Source organism: Lycium barbarum, chromosome 9, assembly GCF_019175385.1.
Source record: "Lycium barbarum isolate Lr01 chromosome 9, ASM1917538v2, whole genome shotgun sequence".
Classification (NCBI taxonomy): domain Eukaryota; kingdom Viridiplantae; phylum Streptophyta; class Magnoliopsida; order Solanales; family Solanaceae; genus Lycium; species Lycium barbarum.
In genome coordinates, this window is record NC_083345.1 from 15,464,434 (window position 1) to 15,485,780 (window position 21,347).

Here is a 21,347-nt window from a genome sequence, read left to right on the forward strand (position 1 = left end):
CATTTATAAATATACATCTAATATACATCTAAATATACATCTAATATACAGGGATAATTAACTTTTAAACCGCTTAAAAGAATAATAGTCTGAAAATGTATAAGTTCTGTATATTAAGTATAAATATACATATTTTATACGCAAATTATAAATATAACATTTATAAATATACATCTAATATACATAATCAATGTATATGTTTTGTATATTTTAACTAGCGTCTACGGTCGGCTCTACTAAAGCAACGGCTTGGGGCTCAACTTTTTTAGGCCCCCATATAACATAATCCTTTCATCACAATTCTTACATAACTTGTTTTTAACGAGTCCAAACTTAATAAGCACAAAATAGTTCTAAAATCTAGTAAGTACTTAAAATTCAAAAATCTCATTCTCTTTTTTAAAAGGAGGAGTCCAGGTAGAAATATCTAATATGATAACTATCTAATTAATATAAACAAAATAAATATAAAAAATTGGTTTGCAACCGAATACGATAAGTGCTCCAATTAAATCCACAATATAAAAAGTTTGTCCACTATTGCCTCTTTCCCCACTCATCTTGTTGATATCAAAAACATTTCCACCAAAAATAAGATTAATGACAGTGGGAACAAGGAAAGATTCAAAAGTGACAATGATTTAAAAGTATAGAGAAATAAATAAAATATTATGCAACACATAAAAACAAAATGATGCAAAAAAATAAAGAAGCGTTGCAGAATTAGACACGTAACAGAATTGAAGGAATAAAAGACAATGAATATACATCACGAGATAAGATTTGTAGCCTTTTTTTTTCTTATCCAATTAAGTCATTTTATTGATTCAACTAGTTTGGTTCCAATCATTTACCTATATTGATTGGACCACAATTACAAATTTTATCAATAATGAATCTTAACCGTTGAAAAGCTAGGTATTTAGGGACCCATCATCTTGTCTTTATCTCTTTTATTTTATTTTCAACTAATCTTTTCTTAATCAAGAAAATCTTTTTCTAACTTCTTTTGCCCTTCAAATAAAAGCAAATTTAAAGCATGTTTATTCTTTTGTCAAAAGGAGATAGGACTTCGAATTTCCCTTTCAACATCTTAATTTGACATAAAATCATTTGCCGCCTAATTTTGTTTCAATATTACTATTGTCTATTAATGGGGGGGTCCATACAAATTTGTTACCTTTAAGCTATGACTAATCTTTGGAAAGTTCAATAATTACTATGCAATTTTTTGAAAAAATAAATGGCTAGAAATCCAGAATAATTGACTAATGTTGTATTTTTTATTTTTTATTTTGTTGCACAAAAAGGGAAAGAGAGAACAAAAGAAGAATTTGGGGATAAAAAGGTGAAGCACTTCCTATTTTTACTCTCAGTCCTTTCTACTAGAAGACAATGAGCCTATTTGGATGGGCTTATGCCTATAAGTTGTTTACAACTTATAAGCTAAAAAAAAAATTGAGATAGTCTAACTTTTTTTTTTTTGGACCAATTATTTTTTTGCGCTTATTTTAAGCACAAAATGACTTTAAGCTGGCCAGTCAAACATTCAAAAAAGCTGAAAACAACTTATAAGCAACTTATAAGTCAATCCAAACGGGCTCAATATCTTGCCAATTCTTAAGATTCTTAAATACAATGGAGTACATTTGTACAAGTCTTTTTTTTCTTTTTCTTTCTTTTTGGAATATTTGGAACTTGGAAGTGCTTGTTTTTCACTAGATTGTTGATAACCATGATCTTTTCGAGGTGCAAACTCTCAAATATATTCTCATAACAACTTGCTTACATGTTGATGAGATGTTTCACTTGAACTACGTAGGAATATTTATTATAATATTCTTATAGTAGCTACTAGTACAAGTATTTAGTACACAAGAGTAAATGCCTGCAGCAGCTAATCGTTCATCATCAGCAAACTACCTAAAACTATGGCAAACATAGTGATAATTTCCAGAGACATTTTTAAGTTTTGGGAAGGTGTGAGCAAATAAGGAAAAAAGAGGTAGTAGGCCCCTCAATTGAATTTATTAAAGTTTGTGAGAAAATAATTAAAAAATATAGTAGGCCCCACAAAAGGTTCCCAAGAAAAAAAGTGTCCAGCCTACATGGCAAAAGGATGTCCGGACACAAGTGACCTTCTGGAAGCCAAAAACGCTGACCTTTCAACGGCCCTATGTGATTCCATTTGGAAGTGGGACCAGAAAAGAAGGTCAAATTTGTCAATGTGAATATTTTACATATCTATCAAATCCATATAGTAATCCAGTTATCATACATTGAGATATTATCAAAAAATGTCCACCATCTACTGATACTATTATTTTAAAATACATCTTTAATTTAAAATACTCCCTCTATTCCATATTAAAGAGAGAAAAAAAAAGAGGATAAAAGATTAAAGTAGAAATAAATATATTTAATTGAAAGTATTACTATAAAAATAATTTCTTTACCAGTTCTTTTGTTCTTCACTTTCTCAAATAGAGTAAAATACATTTTCTCCATCACATCAGCGCCTGGGGGTAATAAATTAACTTCAAAATAGTCAAGGAAATCATCGCATAGAATAAATGTGTAGTTGAAAATTTCGAAGAAATCTAAAGGTACTTTTATGTATTTTCCCTACTTTCTATAGTTAGCTTGAATTGACAATCTAAAAGAGTAGTAAATAGCCTATAATAATTATTTTCTACGCTCAAATATATTTTTACAGTATCAATGTATATACAGTACTATCCATATTCAATATTACAGTAATAAAATATTTGGGAAAATAAAAAAGATAGAGAAAGCAAAATTGTGGAATCCAAAAGAGAAGTGGCCTTTTCAGACCAACTTTCCTAGCTAGGTAAAGTCTGTATAGTGAAAGTGATTCCAATTACTATTCAAAGCAACAAAAGCAGGAATTTACTGGAGTATTGAGTTGTTGATATTTGTAAAAAATGGGGACCTCAATTGAAAATGAAATCTTATAAGAGAGATAGGTGCTACACGTACTATACTTCACACACATGTAGTGCACCAAAATCAACTATTGTTTAAAGCCACCCATCCTAATCTCAATCTATGTAGGTGTGTGCGTGTGAGCCTTTTGTTCAAAGATAGCCCACCTTCGTCCTTTTATCCAATTTTTAAATCACACCAACCAATGATAAACAACTTGCTAAGATGCTTCATCCTTCTTTTTCATTAGTCTATTGCACTAAAGTTTTAATAAGTTATACTCTCTCTATTTAAATTGATGTGATCCTATTTTCTTTTTAATTCGTGTTAAAATAAATTATCTTTTTCTTAATTTGAAAACAAATTCACTTTATGAAATTATTTACAATCAAATCACAAATTTTAAAAATCTTCACTCTTTTTTAAATATCATATTCAGTCAAATACATTCACATAAATTAAAACGAAAGGAGCAACTAAAACCCATTGAAACATACCCCTACTAAATAAACATATCTACTAAATAGACATGTACATAACATAATGATGGAGCAAAGATACCCCTACTAAATAGGCATGTACATAACATAATGATGGAGCAAAGACTCGGTACAGCCGACATCAACTATGTGATCGAACTTTTTACACCAACAGTACATTTTAACAAGTTAAAACAATTAGTTACCATGTCAGTTGTTTTAAGTTACCTATCAATGCTAGTATTAAATTGAACTACCTATGATTACCTTTTAAATAGCTTGAATGTGTAAATATTGGCAAACTCTTAATTAGCTGGCAAAGAAAGCTAGAAAAGGATTCTCCAAGTGAGAAAGGAAATAGAACAACTGCTAAACTACAAGTTCCTTCATAATAGTCCAACTTTGCAAAAAGAGAACAACATCATAACCAACAGAGAACCAATGACATAATGCCCTTTCCCAAAACCAAAAAACTGATACCATCATTCACGGATTCCTGTCTTTCTGTCATGACAGAGACTATTTTCAGCCATAAAGTAAAGAATGCAAAGGAAAAGAAAGATATAAAAGAAAATCTTGAGGGCTATTCCATTTATATGTGCCAAGACATACACATATACACCTTGCATTACTTATATATGTTCAAAAAGATACTACTGTCCAGTAGAAACACCTTTAAGAGGAGAAGGAAAAGAATAATGAATTACTGAAGCACCAGAATTCCTACTGAAAAAACTGAAGGCAATACAACCTTCACTATTCTTAGTTCTTAGTCCTTAATCACCGACCTGCTCCCACCCTACCCCCAAAAAAGGGTAAAAAGGAACCCAAAAACCTTCTTTTTTTTCCTGAATCTTACTACCACCATCACCCATGCAGGAAAGAGCTGCTGCTGATCAATTTCCAGCAAAACCATCCTGTGATCATCAAAACCAACTGGTCGAGCAGCGCTGTCATTTGTGATCTCCCTGTAAGCAGTCAGATCATACCCCACGGGAACGCGTCGTACAACATAAATCCACATGTTCTTCGACTTGCATTCCGTACAAAATCCGTGGAGAATCAGTCCAAAAACCCACATAGTGCCCATTCAAAACTGCGGGTTCTTCTTCATTCCAACTTCTGATTTTCATTGATGTGCCTCCTGTTGGATGGCCCCATCAAGTTATACATTGTTCATTTCTTCTCAGGCTGCCAGCACGCATGCAAATTGTCATTTCCTGGTCAAGAATTATGTTTCACTCCATGAATTACTTCCCCATTGAATCTAAATCATTAATTTTTTGCATCAACTCCTAGACTGGTCTACCTAGAAATGGCGCTGAAATATAAATAAAGGATGACAGATGAAACTACTCACCCGCAGGTTGTTTCTGTTCAGCTGGCTTCACCTGAACCGCAGCAGGAACAGGGTGAACATACGAGAAACCAGCAGGCAAAATTCCAGATGTTTGTGTTGTATATTGCGCAGCATGAAGGATTCCCTGAGGGGGCAACACACCACCTTTCATATTATTAGCAGCTGCTGCAGCTGCAATTGCTTTTGCAGGATCGGAAGTGGTGCCGCCGCCTAGAGTAACAGGACACAAAGTCAACATCCCATTTGATGACGATGCACCGGATGAACCAGGCGGTTGTTGGCCAGACTGATCAGGACGTCGTCTCTGAAGATAATATCCCCCAGCAGGTTGACCCGTAGAACTTGTACCAGTAGAATGCGGAGGTTGAGGTTGCACATATGGACTTGAGAAGAACAGTTGTGCTTGCTGCTGCATACTCTTCGGTAAATGTTGCTGTTGCTGCTGTTGTTGCATTTGAGACTTAGTTGCACCACCTGAAGTTGAAGCTATATGAGGGTTTCCAAGAATTGATGGCACATTCCTCCCACCAGCTGGAGATGACTTCTGGTTGGGAACTGACGACGAGGATTTAACCTGCTGCTGCGACAACGAGTTTTGACCGGTTTTATTGCTTGTCGAAGCAGAAGTTGTATGTCTAGGGCTTCCACTGGCACCTTTAGAGATTGAAGAGGTGGTAGGAGAGCCAACCATCATGGGGGAAGAGGGAGACTGGTTATTGTTAGGGGGCTGTTGTCCTTGTGGAGGAGCGGATTTCTGATTCGCACCAAAAGATATCTGTGTGTGACTTTGCTGGGATCTAACCTGCTGCTGCGGCTGCTGAGAAAGGTTTTTCAGAGAAGAATTTGACGATAAAGATGGTGGAGCTTGGGATGTCGACGTTCTGGTAGAACTCTTCCACTGATGCGACTGAACTTGACTGCTGTTGTTACCACTCTGTACAAGATTTTGCGGAAAAGCTGACATAGCATTTGGAAATTTTGCAGCAGCAGAAGCCGATGAAGTCAAGTGATCAGAATAAACATTCCCATTACTAGAAGCTGATGACTTGCTCCGAGGAGCGACAGCTGCAGCCATCTGCTGTTGCTGTTGCTGTTGATGCTTATGAAGCTGCTGCTGAATCATATGTTGTTGCTGCTGCTGCTGATGCTGAATTTGAGCTTGGAACTGTTGTGCATTAGGAAAATTTACAGCTCCCATGGCATTTGGCATTGCAGCTCGAGTATTCCATGAAGCACCAGATGGAAGATTTAAGGATCTTGATGAGCTATCAATGACACTGTTGGCTGCAATTGTAGAACCAGCGGCATCAGACATATCGGACCTTGAAAATGCAATAGACTGACCAGCATTTCCTGAAGGCTTCATTGATAAACCTTTTCTTTCACCATCAGCCCCAGACTGGTCACTAGATCCAGATTTACCGTCCTCGGATACTCTGAAACTCTTCTTCTGCTGCACAGCCTGAGCAGCAGCTGCTGTGGCCATATGCAAATTTTGCAAATTTTGCCTTGTAGCTTCAGGGAGACTCTGGAAAATAGCATGATTCGGTGCCATGGACATGTCAATGCCTCCAGCAGTGGCTCCATTGAATGAAGCAAATGACACAAAGGGTTGAGGCGGCACTGATTCTAGACTCGTTTTTAGACCTGGTTGCAGCTGCTGTTGCGGTGGCTTCTTCTCAGTTTGATGATTATTGCCGCTACCAGCAGAAGATGCAACACCAAAGTTAGCTGGAGGAGTCATCAAACCAAAGTTTGAGGGATGCATGGGCATAGCAAAATTCTGATTGTACACATTAATTGGTCCATGCGACCTTTTCCTCTCTGCAGTTGATGGGCTATCTTCACTGCCCACCTCGTTTTCAATATGGCGCGTCTGTGGGGGCATATGCTGATTCTGTGAATGTGCTGGGGATTGAGATGGATGACTTTTTGTTCCAGGAAAGTTATGCAAATTCCCACCACCGCTCCCACCATTAACTGCATTGCCTTGGGACCTCTGCTGCTGCTGGTTTTGCAAATGCTTCTGGGATGAAGAGGATCCACTTGACATGCTTGGGTGTTGGCCTTGTTGCATTTGTTGGGACTGCGACGTTGGTGGCAGTTGCTGCTGCTGTTGTTGCTGAACCTGGGAAGGATGAATCATCTGGGAAGGATAGAAAGATCCATTGAACAATGGCATAGGCTGAGGATGAGTTCCTCTATAATTCGGAGGTCCTCCTACAGTGGCTGGTATCGGGAAAGCATATGCGTTATTCTGCAAGATCGCCAAGTACTGAGCTTCATTAGGAGACATATTTGGGTAGTTGAAGCTAATTGCAGTAGCAGCTCCACCCGCAGTCGTTGGAGCAGTTCCAGCAGCAGAATTGGATGTGTTAGAAGAGACCGAAGGGCCCGTTGTGCTAGGTGACTTTGCGGGACCAGGTCGAGCAGCAGCAGCTGCAGCTGCCTGCTGTTGATTTATAGGGAAGATAAAAGCTGGCCCATGCTGTAAATCATAGGGAAAAAGAATCAGCAAAGTTCATAAATAGAGGAAAACCAAGAAATGAAGGGGGTAAAATAAGATTGTAAAAAAAGACTATACCAGTAGATTATTGGGAGCAACAGGGGGCAACGCTTGTTGGAGCAATATCTGCTGTTTTCTCTGAGCAGCATCTGCAATGTTTGCAGGTTGAACTTTGTCTTTACCGCCATTAGTAGGGAAGATGGTAAGCCCCTGACCCTTATCTGGACCAGCACTTGCTCCCCTCCCAGCTAAGTTTCCATGGAGATCTGCTGATGGCATAACATTGAGATTGGTCTTGGCTCCAAAGAATGGTGCAGTGCCAGCAGCAGCAGCAGCAGGTGGCCAGAAAGGAGGCATCTTCATAAATTGCTGAAGGCAATTTATGTTCCTAGCAATGTAACAATGTGTTGCACATCTTTTCGGCCGTGGTTGAGAGAACAAAGGCTGCATAAGATAGCAGTGTTAAAAGGGGTAGAAGCATGAATTAACTCATCAAGTGAGAGAAATACAAAGTAAAATACATACCTGCATTGGAGCAGAAGAAACTTGGCTTGCATCCATAGCTACAACTCCTTGTAAAGGCGCCATGTATCTGCTGACAGGAATTTGAGTTATTTCTCCAGAGAAACACAGCATTTACACCATGGATCTAATACTTGTAATATCAATTAAATGAGCACTGAAACACAACCGTACCCCATGGGAGGAAGCCCACCAGGCCAGCTAGCCATAGACATTGGCATAGGTAAAGAGCTGGATTGACCTGAATATAGAAAGATATCACCTCATCAGTAAATATCCAAGGGGAAGAAGAATTCAATAGAGATTCAAGAAAATCAACATCCCACATCAACTTACCAGTTTTTTCAAGAATTGATTCTTCTTTAGTAGCTTTTTGTGGTGGTTGTGGTTGGTGCTGCTGCTGCAACTTTTGACTCTGGTGCTGTTGGAATTTGCTACTTACACCACTACTATCCTTTTCTGGCTTTTCCAAATCAAGATCAAGATTAATATTCCTACCCCTACTGCTCTCACTTGTCTTGTGAGAATTAATTTCTTCCACAGCTGCTTTTGTCTTCTTTTCCTCCACTTCTTCTTTATCAGCCTTGTTAATTCTCTCATCATCCTTCTCTTTCACTGCAAGCTTCATTTCCTGTACATCAGCAAAAAATATTTCCCAATTCAATCATCAGATCATCCTCAATATACTAAGAAAAGAAAGAGAAAAGATGTGACTACTCACAACTATATTTTCTGCTATTATAGATTTATCATCCACAGCTGCTGAGCCAAAATCCATCTCACCCTCCCTTTCAGGTGATGATCTTAACTGTGGAGGAGGAGCCTAAAATGGGAATAAAAGATCAATTAAAAAAATTACAAAGAAGAAAGATGAAAAAAGAAAAAGAGAAGTTACTGCAAGATTCTTTTAGGTATATCTTCATCCTCACCATAAGATCTATCTGAAACTTCTCCTCTCTCTGGCTTTCCACACTGCAGAAATTCCAATAAATACATGAATCAGACCAAGATCATGTTAAACAAGAAAAAGATCAAAACTTCAGATAAATACTTACACTTGGGTACTTGCAACAACAGCATCCTCACGATTAATATTCTCTTTTCCAACAGTAGAAGATTCCTTCTTTGGTGAACTCACTTCTTCTTTACTCTCCATAAATTCAGATTTTTCCTCAGGCCTTCTCTTGGCCTCAGATTCCACCTTCATAGGCTCTGGTACCGGATCTGATACAGGTGGTAAACTTTGTACAGAAGCACTTAAATCATATAAAGAAACACCATTTTGAGCTTCAGATTGTGGGGTCTTTTCCAAATTAGGAGAAGAAACCTCCAATTTCATTGCTGTTTGATCCAGCTCCACTTTAGGACTGCTCCTTACACCAAATCCACCAGGATTTTCCAAGACTTGTCTTGGTCTTTTCCTCTTTGGAGCTACACAAACACAAAAACAAAAACACAACCAAGATCATCACAACAGAATCAAGAAACGGGATTTTTGGCTAAAGACTGAAACTTTGTTATGCTCTTACCGACAGCAGATAAAGGAGTTGCTGATGAGTTTGAATTAGAAACTGGAGATGAAACTCTAGATCTGTTATTATTAACTTCTCTTGTTGTATCATTTGGTCCTTGTGATTGACTTTTCAACCCAAACAGAACTTCAGCAATCTCAAACTCTAACTCTTCAGGGTTAGATGATGAAGATGCTTTAGGTGGTGACTTTACAGGCGGCCTTTTTTGTCCACTAGGCTTCTACATCAACAAAAAAATCAACACAATCAGTTCCATAACACAAAAAAAAAAAAAGTAGAAAACAAAATCCAATGAATATGAGACTCACAATTTTCTTTCTGACTGAAATATTAGATGAAGATGGTGACAAAGGTGCTGCTGGTGATGGTGATGTTGCTGCAATATTCTGTCTCACAGGTGAAACTGTTGAAACTTGGTCTGCAACAACACCACTATTTCCACCACCACTAGTTCCAGAAGTAAAATCATGTGACCTCTTTGTAGCTGCTAAAAACCACCAAAAACAACCGAAAAAACAAAAAGGGTCAATCAAAAAATCCTCAAAAAACAAAGAAAGTGCAATAATCAAACAAAGGGGTTACCAGAACGAGCTTTTCTTGGAACAGAAACACCAATCATTTCATCACCAGGTTTCCATACAGGTGCTACTGCTGTTGCTCTAAAAACTTTACCACCAGTATTAGGTGGAAAACTCTTCCTAGGCTGTAAATGATGATTATTATTATGATTATTACTATGGTTGTGATGATGATGATGATTCGATATCGAAGAAGAACCCATCGTAACCGGAGCAACCGGATTTGGTGGCAATAACCTCGTACTACCACTAGCTGTTGTAACAACAACGTTGCTATTGTTATTGTTGTTGTTGTTTGTTGTTGTCTCATCATCATCATCATCTTCATCATCATTTACACTTTCTTCTGAACTATCATCAACACCACCACCATGTAACAACCTATCACCACCACCACCTCTCCTTCTTTTACTTCTCCTATCTCTATCTCTATCTCTATCTCTATCCCTTTCTCTATGATCTCTATCTTTCTTCACTCTTTCCCTTAACCTTACAGATTCTTGTATCTCTACACCCCCTTCTTCATCTGCAAAGAAAAAACAAAAAGATTAGTTTTTTTTTTCTTTTCAAGAATCAAGAAAAAGATGAATCCATTAGATCTATGAGATCATTTTACCAGGGGAATCTCTAAGACTATTATTACTTCTATGTCTTCTTCTTGATAAACCATTAGATGTCGCTGTTACCATACCACTTCTTCTTGCTTCTCTGTTTCTATCCATTTATATCACCAAAAAGAGCTTAGTTTTTTCTTTTCCGGTGATAAATCAACTAACCCCAAAAGAGGTCTAGCATAATTCACCGGAATTTCTGAACCAGAAATGAGATTTTTTCAACAACCCCACAAATCAAAGATCTTAACTTTATACAAATGGGTGTCTGAATTCTTGGTTTTCTTGGTTTTTTTCTCTATGTGTGGAGGTGTTGTTTGGTTTCTTTCTTCTTTTTTCTCTCACTCTCTTTTCTCTTTCTCTATCTATTAATGTTTGGTTCTCAACTTTTTGTGCTCTCTATCTTCATCAGCTTTTGGCTATATCACACTCTTCAAACCCTCGTGGAAGGTTGAGATCTATCACTTTTGTCATTTCATTGAATCTCTGCCGTTCATTTAATATGTCATCTAACGGTTGATATTACAATTTGCCAGCATGGCATGTGGTTCCACCGACTGACACGTGTCGGTCTTCGCTTTCCATGCTCCAGATTTAAATAATGTTGGGTGCGTGGGTGCGTGGGTGGGGATGCCTGAATATATGGAGTTTTTATTATTTTGATAAAAACACAAAGTATTGAGTAGTAAACTACTCTCCTCACTCGGTCTCAAATTATATATTGTGATTATTAAAATTTATTGTCTCAGATTATTTATTCTTTAGAAGTTAAAAGTATGATTAATTATTTTTTTCTCATTTTATTTTTATGAAATTTTTTATTACTAGAAATGACACATAAATAGTTAAACGAGATATTTTATAACTAAGACATAAATATAAAGTTAATCAAATACCCTTCCTAACAATACTTCTTCCGTCTCAAAATAAATGTTACTTTGGTAAAAATATGTCCATTAAGAAATCAATAATTATAATCTGAAATTTACTAAATTACCATATTTATTAGATTTTTTTAGAATTGAGCAATATTAAAGGAGACTGCTTCTTTCATACTAAAAATATAGTTGGAAGTACTTGTCAAATTAAGATAAAATTTATTTTGAGATATTCTAAAAAACGTGTAACATAAAAATGCGAGAAATAATTTGATACGAAAAAAGTAATTTAATTTTCCTGGCCCCGGTGAGTGGGGCACTTTTCACGATTGAATGGAACAAACAAAATTTACCCGCAAGTCACTTTAGGTGACTGGTTATAGCCGGTTGTACATGTGTGTGACTTTGGTAAAAGCAAAAAAACATGACGATCACAAGGAATCTAGGTGACTGCAGAAAATATCGTTCCAGCCGGTCAAATTCATTAATTTTCGGGTTTTACTTACATTTTTTTCGCATTTCAAAAAAAAAAATGATAACAATAATTATGCTTTTTTGCTTCATTTTTTTATTGTTAAGTCAAGTGAGAATTTAGTACTGTTCAGTTCCTTTGTTCCAGATATAGACAGGTGGGACCCTCCTGATGAAGATCTAGAAGTCAAATCAACGGTGTAGATCATCCGTTTGTCTAGTTGGAAACCACCTGAAGCGTTGGATGGATAAATGACGTGGCCACATCGGTTGTTTAATTAAATGCTTTTATTAGATTCCGACAATTAAAGGCCCGAGCCTATGTGGCAGGTACGGCACGATCTGGACCGTTGAAATTGAAAGATCGAACGGTGTAAAGTTTCCGGGCAGCGGAAAGAAAAAGGGCAGTGACGGTCACGGAACTTCCCAGAAAAAAGTGTGGGCCCTAGAGTTATTTTGGCGCTGCCCGTAAAGAGAAAATTAATTAATTATTTATTTATTTTACATTTTGCGTTAGCCATATTTTGTCACGTTCTATAGTGCTTTGTAGTTTGTGGTAGCTAAGAATGTGGGCCCCAAACCCCACATTCTTTTATTTTAATTTTTTAAATTATGGTTGAAGTGAAAAAAAAAAAAAAAAAGTAGGCAAGTGAATTGAATTTCTTTTTAACCGGAAAAAAATGATTGAAGCAAGCGCCTTTTTCTTTTCTTTTTTTTTTTTTTTTGCAGTTTGAATTACTGATGGTTACAAAGTTTGACTTTTTTGGTCTGGTTTGATGTTTATATTTATGATGGAAATCTAACACTGTGATATCAAATCAGATTGACTAAATACACCCTTTAAAAGATAACTGAAACAGATTAGTGCAAATTGATTCATACGTCTGTAATGTAAGATGATATGCATTTATTCCAAAGAAAGAAGAAAACTATAACATTTCACAAAAGAATATATTAAAAAAAAGAGAAAAATGTTGGATGTATGTTATGGTAGCAAACTTTAGCTATTGGTACTTTTTTATTTCATTTTTTGTGTCACTATTTGACTAGCACAAATTCATATAAAAACGATAAGTTTTCATTTTTCAAAATTTTTATTTAAAATAAATTTTAAATATTTATGTAATTATAAATTATTAAATTAAAGATAAAATATATATGACATTGTTACTAAAAAAAATCAAAAAAGTATTTATATAAACTGGAAAAGTCTACAAATAAATTAAAATATTATCACATATATTATCATTAGGGGTGTACAATGTAAACCGACAAACTGCACCAAACCGATAAACCGAGTCAAACCGAAAAAAAAATCCGACTAGTGGTTTGGTTTGACTTGGTTTGGTGTTGAAAAAAAAAAACCCGATCATAATTGGTTTGGTTTGGTTTTAGCTAAAAAAAGTCAAACCGAACCAAACCAACCCGACATTACATGTATTCAATTTTAAAAATATTTTATACATAAAAATATTTATTTGTAATGTAATTTATAAATATTTCTTAAATTTTTTCGTAATTTTTTTTTATCTATTATCATATTATTCAAGCTTGAACTTAGAATTTTGAATGTGAGTAAGTTTTATATCCTATGGATGTTAGTAACTCATATAAAGTCCAAACAAAAACCAACTCAACACTAATACTAACAAAAGAAATTCAATTTACCACTAGGAATGACAATAATGTTGGATATCTATTCTTTAGTTTTGCATAATTGGTTTAGAGACTGAAAATACATAACTTAAGTTTTTTTTCTTGTCATGTAATTAATACTTATTAGCCGTAATTATTTTAGCATGACTTAGTATTTTTAGATTATGGTCATTTTCTTTATGGCTTATTAATTAGCAATATTTATTTTAACCGATTTTATTATCTTTTGTTGAATATTTTAATACAATGTCATCACTCTTCTCACATTTTGTGTTATTTTCTTATGAAACACCTTAATTACATAGTTATATCTTACTAGGACTAAAGAAATATTTGAATAAAAAATTATATGTTTTGTATCAAGACTATTCCCAAAAAAAACTCGAATAACTCGAGAAAACTGAATAACCTGAGAAAATCCGAGGTTGAAAAACCCGAATTTTATTGGTTTGGTTTGATGTATAAATTTAAAAACTCGACACAATTGATTTGGTTCGGTGTTTAAAAAATCTGAACTAATCCGGTCCATGTACACCCCTAATTATCATAGTCACTTAACATGCAACTTCAAACAATACTAGGGAAAACTTCAGTCGCCAATGATTAAGTGAATGTGAGACAAATGCAAATCAGAGAGAGATTGATTTATGTTGAAGAAAGTTTTAGATGTTAATATGTTTCAAACTTGTGTAGGTCTAACATTAAATTGGTCAACAGTAGTAGTAGGGTCACCTGTTCAAAAGTATCGTATAAATGTGATACACTATTTCAATGCCACTTCATTTCTGGTTTAAGAAAAATTCTAAATCAAAAAAAAAAAAAAATCAATACCATAAAATTTTATTTATAACATGCGGTATGTACGAAATAATGTAGATGTATTTTGATCGCTTCTAGCTCGTATATTTTCATATTTACCCTTTTGTAGTATTTTATTCCTTAGTAATTGAGTATATTGAAGTGGCACTATCATTTTCGCATTAAATTTAAATTTGAACTATAATCAATGAACAGGCTATGCCTAATAAGGAAATTCAAAGTTCTTTTCTTCTTTTTTTGTGAGGTAAGGTGGGGTTGTATTTTTGAAATTTTACATGATAAACAATATACTTAAAAATTATACAATGACTAATCTCATAAAGTTAGAGACATGCATGATGCTGTAATCTAATTCTATAAATTTATTTAGATTACCTCAATCCAAATTAATTATTGCAGTAAAAGTTACAATTAAATGAGGAGTTAATACTTTCTTTTTCAATTGGACTTCATTAATGGTTTTATTTGGTCGTATAACTTCATTAATTTGGTTGTTCTTCAGAATCCCTATTGAAATCTAAATCTGAATACCTGCATTTGGAATTTCTTCCTCCTTATTGATGTTGCCAGAGAAATTTGACTTCGAGAAACCAATGTCTGTTTGCTAAATCAAGCTGCTTTAATTTAGTTTGGATCTAATTTGGAGAACTATCTAGTAAATGATTTTTTCTTTCGTGGTTTAACTTGATAAACACAGCACTACTTAAAGTAGCTGCTAAACTACCACACTAATTTGGCCCAAATTTGACAACACATATAAAAAGACCACATAAACTTTACTTGTAGAATTTTTGCTACCAGCAATTTTCCACCAATAATTTTCCCTCCAAAACACACTAATAAATACACTAACTTATGCTTATTCAAATCAAAATATTTTGTAGATTTCAACTTGAAAATTTCAAGGAGAAATAAATAGAAAAATTGAAATCACATAATGTATAGAATGTTCTTCTTGCTTGATCCTTTTCGCCAACTTTAATCAAAGAAAAATCATCATTATTAAAATAATTAGCTCATTATACATACATATATTATTGTCTCCTAGCACTTAAAATAATTGAAGGTAATATGAAAACATTAATAGGTCCAAATTTTATATAATTGTATAAAAAAAATCAGATACTTTATAAACATTATAGGAACTTTTACTATATTTTTTTTGGCATCCATAATGGAAGAAAAAAAAGTATAATTTAAAATGTTAAATCCCAATATTTGTTTGCAATTTATTTTATTTCCTTTATTAATTATGACGGTAATAATTATCTTGTAAGACTAACTAATATTAAAAGAATTATATTAAAAAAACAATGAAAAAATGATTATTATACCATTAATTTTTTTCCTCGTTAAAATTACTCCTAGCCCTCCCACCAAAAAAAAAAATTATTACTACACCAAAAATTTCTTGGCAAAAAGCGGAACTAGAGTTTAACTATAAATTCGGGCAGAAGTTAAAATATAATTCCGATCAATATCACATCTCGCCTATTGAATTTTTACTTAAAAACTTTATTCGAGAATTTGTATAAAGAAGGATTATTTGCCGCAGCACAACAATTCCTTCATTATATTTGTATTATAAAATCTGTTGAATACATATAAATAATTTATCAGAACAAAAATTAATTTAATATATTTACAAAATTATTGGAATGTGTCTTGAAAATGAATTTAAATATGTAATTCAACTAGTTAAACATCAGATGGTCGAATTAGAACATTATGATTATTTTTTCTTTCGCACTTCAAATGTTGGTGAGTTTATCACTCACCAAAGCTTAAAGTTTTGCAACAAGATTAACAACTCAAATTTTAAGAAGAAATAGAGGAGAAAGCATAAAAAAGACTCATCGTTATGTTTGAAAATTTTAATTTATTTCAAATTAAGTATTTGATCTAGATAATACATCAATTAAGTAGAGTTACATTTTTTAATTTGAATACTACATATTGAAAACAAAAAAGAAATAGTAAAAGTAAGCTTCTTGTTATTCTGTTATTGCTATATATGCAAAGTTATTTATCTTAAAAAATATAAATTAAATATTAGAAAATATTCTAGAAAATTAGATAAATATAATTAAAAAGATATTAAATCAAGAAAAATAAACTAGGCGTTGTTAACACAAAGACGGAATCACATGTAACGATGAGGGCTTACCGATGCCTTAAATTTTGAAAAAGTGTCTCTCCACTAGCGAGATCCAATATTAACAACTCAAACTTTAAGAAGAAATAGAGGAGAAAGAATAAAAAAGACTCATCGTTATGTTTGAAAATTTTCATTTATTTCAAATTAAGTATTTGATCTAGATAATACATCAATTAAGTATTTGAACTACCCTCATTTGGGCCATTGTGGCCAAAATTAGGGCCCGTTTGTCCCTAGATACCAAAAAAAAAAAAAACATTTTTTTTGGAATTTTGGAGTTGGAGTTGTGTTTGACCATAGTTTTTGAAATTGTAGTTTTTGTTGAAATGTAGTTGTAAAAAAGTGATTTTTTTAAAAAAAACAAGTTTTTTTTTTTTTGGAATACAACTTTCGGAATTCTTATGGCCAAACGCTGAAAAGTGAAAAAAAAAATCCGGAATAAAGTGAATAATTCTTATGGCCAAACGCCCACTTAGTGTGGCACAAAGACCTTTCCGAAATAGTCCTCTAATTATAATACGAATCCCAACTTGTTTCAATCAACATTAAACCATTATTTTCAAAACTATAAGATTGTAACATTTCGATAATTTGTTTTTATTTTTTTGTGAATTTGGCTGTGCCGCGTGTGGCATACAGTGTAATTATTTGAATTGTTATTGATGTGATCGAATAGCTAGAACCAAGTTTGAAGAGGTTCAGAATCATCGTAACATAATAGAGGAATGCCATGTCCCCAAACTATTGTAATACCGTTAGCTCGACTAGAATTTTGTGGTTATTGCACAACATAAAATCAACCTTTCAAATATTTCAGTATTTTTACGATCAAATAAAATATGTTATAACCATAGGACACCTACGTCGAGGCAGACAATATATAAAACAAAAATTTTGGGATTTCATATTTTGCTACTCATTATTGACGACAAAGGGCTCGATTTTGAGAGAAATTTCATTCTTACCCATCTCAGAATCATCGAAGTAAAGATAATGTTTTGGTTATATCTGAGCACGGCTGTGTTGGGGCTGAAATGAGTATAATCTATTTTATTTTGTTTCAGTTTTGGACTATATTTCATATTCAGTAATTCTCGTTCAATTAGATGCTCCTTGTACTCTATGGGACCCATAGTATGGGTGAGTTCTTTGATCGTATACAATTTTTTTGATCGTTGTTATCATATGATTAAGTCCTTTAGCCAAACTTGTGACTTGTTATAGTCGTGTGGACCACATTTGCATGGCTATTTCATGGTATGGACCGTTTGGAGTCTCATGGTATATGCTTGAGTTAGATCACTAATTAAATATGCCTAGAGTTCGGTAAAATGCTCCCCAAATTATATTCACGATCCTTTAATTTTGAATTGTGACATTGCTTATTTAGTTGTTGACGAAATAGATTTAAAACAAGACTTTTGTGGTGTGATTGGTTAGTATTCATTAACCAACAGATAATTTAAAACCTCTTTAATCCTCTATTTTTTCTCCATTGCTTAGTCACTACGTTCTTTCATAATTGGAAGAGAATTAGAAGTCTTAAAGTCACCAAAACTCAGTACAATTTTAAGATAGGTAGCATGGACGAAAAATGAAAAAATGTGTTTACCAATTACCATATAAAATTTTCGCAGTGCACTTAAATATAGCAACCACTTGGCTGAGTTGCATTATGCCGCGATTAAAAATCTCCAACCAAATAATTTTAAAAAATGAGATGTTAAGATTAATATTCTTAAGTGATCTTGGTCTTACACAAACAATTAAAAAGCATATGCATATCATAGACTAATAGCCTCACGGTTCGGATTAGATGTTATATAGTGGTGTTGAATTTTTTTTTACCTACGTCCACAGATACACCAAAACATATTGATTTATCATAATTAATTGATGAATTAACGTAATAGTACACTGTGTCTCTGTGTGTGTGTTTGTGCGTGTATTAACTGATAATGATTAATGATAAAAATAAAAATGCAGGTAAGGAATACATGGCATGTGTTTATTGATTTGTTGCTTGACTTTATGAAATGATTAAAAAGAGATGGTCACTTGGCTAAATTATACTTATTAGGCAGAGATAATTAAATGTTCTAACCAAATATACTTCTCTCTCCATAAGCGTTAATATGTTATTTATATTTTAAAGTACGTAACTTTGATCTTATACAACTGATAAAATTAGAATATTATATTTTATATTTTAAAATAAAAAGTTGTCTAGCATAACCACTTACTAAATGATCCACTGTGTCCTGATTAATTATTCTACAAATCTGACTGTCACAATTAAAAGAGAAAAGCATCCAATGAAACCAACTTGTATTTTTGTTTAAGAAATGTTCAAACTTTCATTGTATATTTCCTGGGAATTACACCTCACAATTAGAATAAAGTTAAAATTTTAATTGTATTCGACGTAAATGGTAAAATATTGACAACTTATCGGACCAAAACGTAATATTCTGTCCATTTCAGTATATTTGTGGGAAAAAAAAATGGAACTTTATTTAAAAATATAAGCTAAATATGTATCAGATACGCAGAGGATCCTTTGGTATTGTAGTTTTGAAAGTGCTATATTAATTACTGTAATATGGAAGGATCTCATTAAATTTTCTCTATAATCAAAATATTTATTCTAGGCGATGCCACTACTTATTTAGTTTCTTTTCGCATAATGAATAATCACATTTAAATTTAATTTAAGATCATAAGATTCAACGATTTTTTTTTACTTTGTTAACTCCGTGTCAACTATCAAGTCAAAACCAGATAAACAAATTAAAATGAAGAAAATACATAATAGGTCAAAATATTTTAAACATAAATGAAACATTTGGATATATATCTTGAAATATTTAAGTAACACTAATTATTTAAGTACTTAAAAATGAAATATTTAGATACTTAGAAATATTTAATTATAAACTTTCAACTTTATTTTTATGAGAAGCTTTTATAGCTACACATGCAGTGGGGAGGAGCCGCTCTTGTCTAATGGGTATCAATTATCGCACAAACTTGCTGAACAATTATACTCCTTCCGGATAAAAAAAAGTGTCCACTTAGCTTTTTTTTCTTGAGTTAAAAAAAGTGTCCACTTATTAAATCAAGAAAAAATTAAACTTATTTTTTCAGATTTATCCATATTAAGTGTTATATTATCAAATCTCAATGTCTATTTAATTAGGAGTAGTTTAGTCAAATTACCTATTTTTATGTAGGAGTTAATATTTTCTTAAGGGGTGTGCAAATGGCTAAGTGGACTTTTTTTTTATCAGGACGGAATACTATCTAAATAGATAAATATTTATGTAGTATATTATATGTTGAATCTTTTTAGCTTCTTTGTGTGTTTATTTTTTTAGTTTTTTACTGTTGTTAAAAAATTCAGGTTTTGCTACTAATTATGACATATCTAAGATCAAATATTTTAAAATTTTATATGCACAACCAATATTATAATTATCTCCTTTTTACCAATTTCATTTGGATCAAATTACGTCACATAAAGTTTAACGGATATCATATTTTAAATCCCTTTATTTCTTAAAATAGATAGATTTATGAGTTAGCCGCTTGTACAGTGGAAGTTTGTACTATTTGCAAACGTATTTACACTTGGTCAAAGGACGTACTGATTTCCTGGCTTATACAGTGCTTAATAGGGCAACTATTGCGGTTCAGATTCATGCACCTAACCTGTATTTTGCCCCTTTTACGTGGCATATCTTTTCATTACATGTCCACTTATCCTACTGCCACCTATGAAAATCAATTTTATCTTTTCTTTCATTAATTAAACAATATCTCTTAATTGGATCTTGCTATTGGCTACCCACTACTTTCTCATGTTCACTCACCAGTAAATATCTTTTTTCTAAAAGAAATAAATAATAATAATAATAACGTCACTGCCTAGTCCAACTAGGCGCACTATAATATAAACACGTTTCATTTCAGTCAAATATGCACGCTAGATTTACTGGGCGTTTTGCCATAGAAATCGAATACGTTTCACTTATTTGGAGTTTTTTTAAGTTGAAGTTAGAGATAGAGGTTTGTTTGGTTATTATAGGATTCGTTTCACCATGAGAATTTTTCGCTTCTTTCAGATTTTTTTTTCGCTTTATTCTAAAATTAGCATTTGTTAAAAAATTTCAAATACAACTTGAAATAATAATTCGAATTTAAAAAATATCTAAAATCTTATTTTCACCTTTTCACTTTCGGTACATTCAGACAACCAAATATTTTTGACAAAAACTATAACAAAAAACAACTCCAACTCCAAAATTCCAAATTAAGTGAAAAATATTTGATTTTCATGGCCAAACGCCTACTTAGTTGTTTGAATGTATGAAAAAAAAAAAAGCAAAAAGGAGGTTTTAGGTACTTTTTTTAAATTTCAAATATAACTAAATTCTATTAAAAATTTTTATGACCAAACACCAATTTTTAAATAAAGTAAAAAATAAATTCCGAAAAAAGTAAATAATTCTCATGGCCACACGGCTCCAAAAGCAGCTTGTGTCACAGCTGTGTTAATTTAACACCGCCTCTTGTTTAAAAAAAAAAAATTAATTAATAGCCTGTTGGGGCCACCAAGGATTTGTGGGACCCACAACATGGGACCACATGAAAAAATTGGATGGCCCACGTATGTGGACCCACCACTTTGTTTTTTTTTTTTTTTTTTTGTGTTTGTCGCTTGTGAGTTTTTTAATAGTTTAAAAATTCACTATGTTATGCCACGTGTACTAACGACGTGCTACGTCATCTTAGTCTACGTGGCTTGCCCTATGACCGTGCGAGAGCGTGA

The 21,347-nt window shown here is 33.2% G+C and overlaps 1 protein-coding gene across 3 annotated transcripts; it reads right to left on the reverse strand.

The window, feature by feature from the left end:
* Window positions 1–3,989: 3,989 nt before the first annotated feature.
* On the reverse strand, window positions 3,990–10,940 carry LOC132611359 (protein TIME FOR COFFEE). Of its 3 annotated transcripts, none has more exons than XM_060325795.1 (13): window positions 10,540–10,940; window positions 9,928–10,449; window positions 9,654–9,832; window positions 9,343–9,565; window positions 8,869–9,244; window positions 8,743–8,785; window positions 8,535–8,636; window positions 8,150–8,444; window positions 7,988–8,054; window positions 7,817–7,883; window positions 7,370–7,735; window positions 4,786–7,273; window positions 3,990–4,616 (listed from the first exon to the last, which is right to left on the reverse strand). In XM_060325795.1, exons 1-13 carry the CDS (start codon window positions 10,643–10,645, stop codon window positions 4,612–4,614), a joined length of 4,839 nt encoding a protein of 1,612 aa, XP_060181778.1. In that variant the 5' UTR covers window positions 10,646–10,940; the 3' UTR covers window positions 3,990–4,611. The 3 variants fall into 3 exon arrangements, with proteins under 3 accessions (XP_060181778.1, XP_060181777.1, XP_060181776.1); XM_060325794.1 differs by having other exon boundaries at window positions 3,990–4,645; window positions 9,654–9,829; window positions 10,540–10,939; XM_060325793.1 differs by having other exon boundaries at window positions 3,990–4,645; window positions 10,540–10,939.
* Window positions 10,941–21,347: the final 10,407 nt, after the last annotated feature.

What these genes read in the sequence shown, in the direction of transcription:
- LOC132611359 (XM_060325793.1), bottom strand. Translation starts at nt 10,645, where the DNA reads ATGGATAGAAACAGAGAAGCAAGAAGAAGTGGTATGGTAACAGCGACA. An exon ending in TAGTCTTAGAGATTCCCCTG is followed by an intron (nt 10,450 to 10,539) that starts GTAAAATGATCT and finishes TTTTCTTTGCAG; the next exon opens with ATGAAGAAGGGGGTGTAGAG. An exon ending in TTGCTCCCAATAATCTACTG is followed by an intron (nt 7,274 to 7,369) that starts GTATAGTCTTTT and finishes TATGATTTACAG; the next exon opens with CATGGGCCAGCTTTTATCTT.